Source organism: Pundamilia nyererei, unplaced genomic scaffold (genome assembly GCF_000239375.1).
Source record: "Pundamilia nyererei isolate P.nyererei 1_Seehausen unplaced genomic scaffold, PunNye1.0 scaffold01106, whole genome shotgun sequence".
In the NCBI taxonomy this organism is placed as follows: domain Eukaryota; kingdom Metazoa; phylum Chordata; class Actinopteri; order Cichliformes; family Cichlidae; genus Pundamilia; species Pundamilia nyererei.
Window position 1 is genome coordinate 1 of NW_005188507.1, and position 3,443 is coordinate 3,443.

Genomic DNA, 3,443 nt, shown 5'->3' on the forward strand with positions numbered 1-3,443 from the left:
GAGGTTAAAATCTTTAGAACAATGCACTTATCACATACAGAGCCTCAGACAGTCTGATACAGCTTTTTAACACTATGTGTGTGCATGTGTGTTTGCAGACTCTCTGATGCTGGGGACAGAGGTCGACCTGCAGCAGGTGGAGAACACTGTGTTTGCCATAGAGACTGTGTTCAAGGCATGGCTTCAAGAACAGGGTGGAGACAGAGAGCACCTTCACCTCTTGCTACCAAGCCCCATGGATAACCTCATTCCAGGTTAAAATCTACAGCCACACACAGGACTTGAACACACTGATGTTTTAGGAAGTCAGAAATGCATTACAGTTTATGACTTTAACAAATACATGAAAGAAAGAAAGGTTTTTAATGCACATAAATACAGCCACATGACAAATACAGTTTTCACATGACTCTGTGTAGTCGTGAAAAAGTACAAATTTACAGCTTCCATAGAAATTAAGAGGGTAAGTTGCAGCCAGATGCTGCTAATCAAATGCACTTCATTACCTGATCATAAGCAAGTGTGAGCATCTCATTAGGAGCAGAGGTTTTGGCAGAAGAAGCAATTGTTTCTTCTGTTGAAAACCCTTCCCAGTAGTAGATATCCCAGCATCTCCAAAGTGCTCAGAAGAACTCAGACTCTACAGACCTCAGTTAGTGTGTTAAATGTTAAAGTTCATGGCAGTACAATTAGAGAAAGCCTAAAAAACTGGGTTGCCTGGAGAAAGCCTCTTCTTTCTAAAAAGAACATGGCAGCATGGCTTAGGTTTGTAAAGCTACATCTGAACAGTGTGACTCTTGGAACAGTGTCCTTTGGACAAATGAGACTAAAGTTGAGAAGTCTGGGCACCTTATAGTTACTGGGTTGACCACGAACTCCTCTGAATACAGAAGTATTCTAGAGTCCGATATGATCTACAGCAGAATAGCTGAAAAAGACAAGATTTAAAGTTTTTAAAGGCCTCAACCCGACCCGAGAGCAGTTTAGAAACAAATATCCATAAACCTCAATGAACTGAAGCAACATTATAAAGAAGAGTTGGCCATTCATCAACAAACACCCTAGACTGGTCACCAGTCTGTCACACAGAGACAAACCATTTGGACTCACTTTCTCACCTATGGGGAACTTAGAATTTCTACAGTTCTAAGTTCTACATAACTACTGAATCATGGCGTGTACTTTGTTTTTAACATGACTGCATGTTTCTGTTGCATGTGCAGTGTGCGTGAAGTGTGACATGCAGGAGCGCATGATAAGCCCGGCGCTCATCCCGCTGACCCCGAACCTGGGAGTGAAGACTGAGAGCATTCGGGACTTCCTGCCTGGCCCTAAGGGCTTGGCCAATCAAAGCCCAGCACCGCAGACACTGAAAGTGATCAAGTAAGCGTGGGCATCGATGCTGAGGGCCTTCGAACTATAAGCACAAATAAAAGTTTTTAGGATCAGCTCACAATCACTTTGTTAGGAGAAAGGAAGACTTGTGTGTGCAAGATCCAATAACACGCGTTCTCTGAATGCACAGCTCCTTTGTTTGACTTGGGAGCATCTGAGTGCACTTTGTTCTGCTGGAGTTACTGCTCCGAGGCTGTAAAAGCAATATGAGCACAAAGTTCAGTCGCTTTTGTAAGGAATTTTGTTGGCCTCGTAAATGTACAATCAGCATGATGGACGAGGAAACCAGAAGATAAAATATATTCCAGAGGACAGGAAAATGCTCATCGTAAAAGTCTGACAAATGAATAAAATCTTTCATACCAATCACAAAACAAATATGGAGAGTTTTACAAGCTTGTAGGTCAAAAATAGCCTCTGTGGACAGTGTCATACAAGAAATGAGCTACATTTGCTTCCTACAAAACAAACTCGTCATGTTATTTTAAACCTCACAGGGATTGTGGACACATGAACTGAATGTAGCGCAGTACATTTTCACTTTCTTCTCTTTCCTACCTGTCAGTAGAGGAATGTGTACGTGCCATTTTTTTCTCACAAACTCATGCAGTGCACTGAAGATTGTCTCATGGGCCAGCGCAAGGCCAGTTGCAGACACACTGGTGGTCCTGTGCTGGCCCATGTGTGGGCCACCTCTGACAATCCTGATCTGGACCACCAAAGGGCCGTCACTCTTTCCGGTATGTGATCCATGTGTAAGTTGTGTGCAGCCACGGGCCAGTTGCAGACACACTGCTGGCCCTGTGCTGGCCCATATGTCAGCCTAATGTGTACCTTAACCCTTTAGAGCCGATCAGAGCGGGCACGCTCTGTTTGGCATAACTATTTTTAAATCCTGGTAGCTCTGCAACCACGTGAGCTAGCGCAAAAAAATTTTTTGCATATGAAACCGGAGGAGTTGTACTTACATCTTATGCCATCAGCTTGTCCTAGGTCACGGTTTCCTTCCACATAAAGCTTTGCAAAAACTGCATAAAAAGCGCTTGCAGCAACAAAAACATAATATTCCAGGAACACGTTTTGCCGATCCGATCAGCTGTTCATAACACTTTGGACTGGACTGGAGAAGCCAGGGATCAAACTACTAACCTTCCGATCAGTAGGTGACCTGCTCTACCTCCCGAGCTACAGCCACCCACTGGCAAAGATGAGTAAACCGTCACTAGGTTTTGGATAAAGTGTACACTCACAAACCTGTCAAACCTTATTTTGAAACGTTGGCTAGTATAGAAGTATTGCAACATGGCATTTGGTTCTTCTAATTAAAATAGGAAAATAGGAACATAAATAGTGCAATCATTGCCAGACCTGGCCCACATCTGGATTGACATACACCCTGCTGTGACACCAGTTAGTCAGAAGTGCCAGCTTGTTGCCAAGTCTGGCCCAGACTTGTTTTCTATGAGCCTGGGCCACATAAACCAAACCACAATCGAGCCAGATATGGCACACAGACACACATACACATTGCCATCTATGCCGGGCCTGGCCCATATTTGGATGACATACGTCTTATCATGCCAAAAGTCAACAAGCAGTGCCGGCTTGATACCAGATCCGGGCCAGACCTGCCTGCTGTGTGGGGTGGTAATGTTTTCATGCAGTTGAGGTAATGCTGAATTTATTTCCAACTCGGTGAACAGCTGATGTAATTTTTCCCTAAATGCGCACACGCATGCTACACACACGCTAACGATAGAAAGCAGGCGCTGAGGTAGAAACTTGATTTGCATTTGTTTTACATTTTCAGGACCTACAGTAGGAAGTAATGTGCGTTTGTGTGAACGAATGGGCATTCGTTTTGCATACCAGACGGTTGGAAAATTGTGCTGTTTATGTACTTGAGTTAGAAAATGGGTCACACTGCAAACGCACCTCAGCAGGGATGATGTCATTCTCTCTGCTCATGATGTTTTCCATATATTTGCATACTTACAGTTTTCTGCTGGAGCTCATTTCAGAAATGAAAAGGATTTCATTGTTTTTTC

General features: G+C 43.7%; 1 protein-coding gene across 1 annotated transcript in view; it reads left to right on the forward strand.

The window, feature by feature from the left end:
- Positions 1-98: 98 nt before the first annotated feature.
- LOC102192794 (meiosis 1 arrest protein-like) overlaps positions 99-3,443 on the forward strand; it is a gene marked incomplete at its 5' end in the record, with an annotated part of 10,730 nt that continues 7,385 nt past the window's right edge. The window contains 2 exons of the mRNA XM_005755249.1: positions 99-254; positions 1,224-1,383. Coding sequence (XP_005755306.1) covers positions 99-254; positions 1,224-1,383 — 316 coding nt within the window. The remainder of the gene's footprint in view (positions 255-1,223; positions 1,384-3,443) is intronic.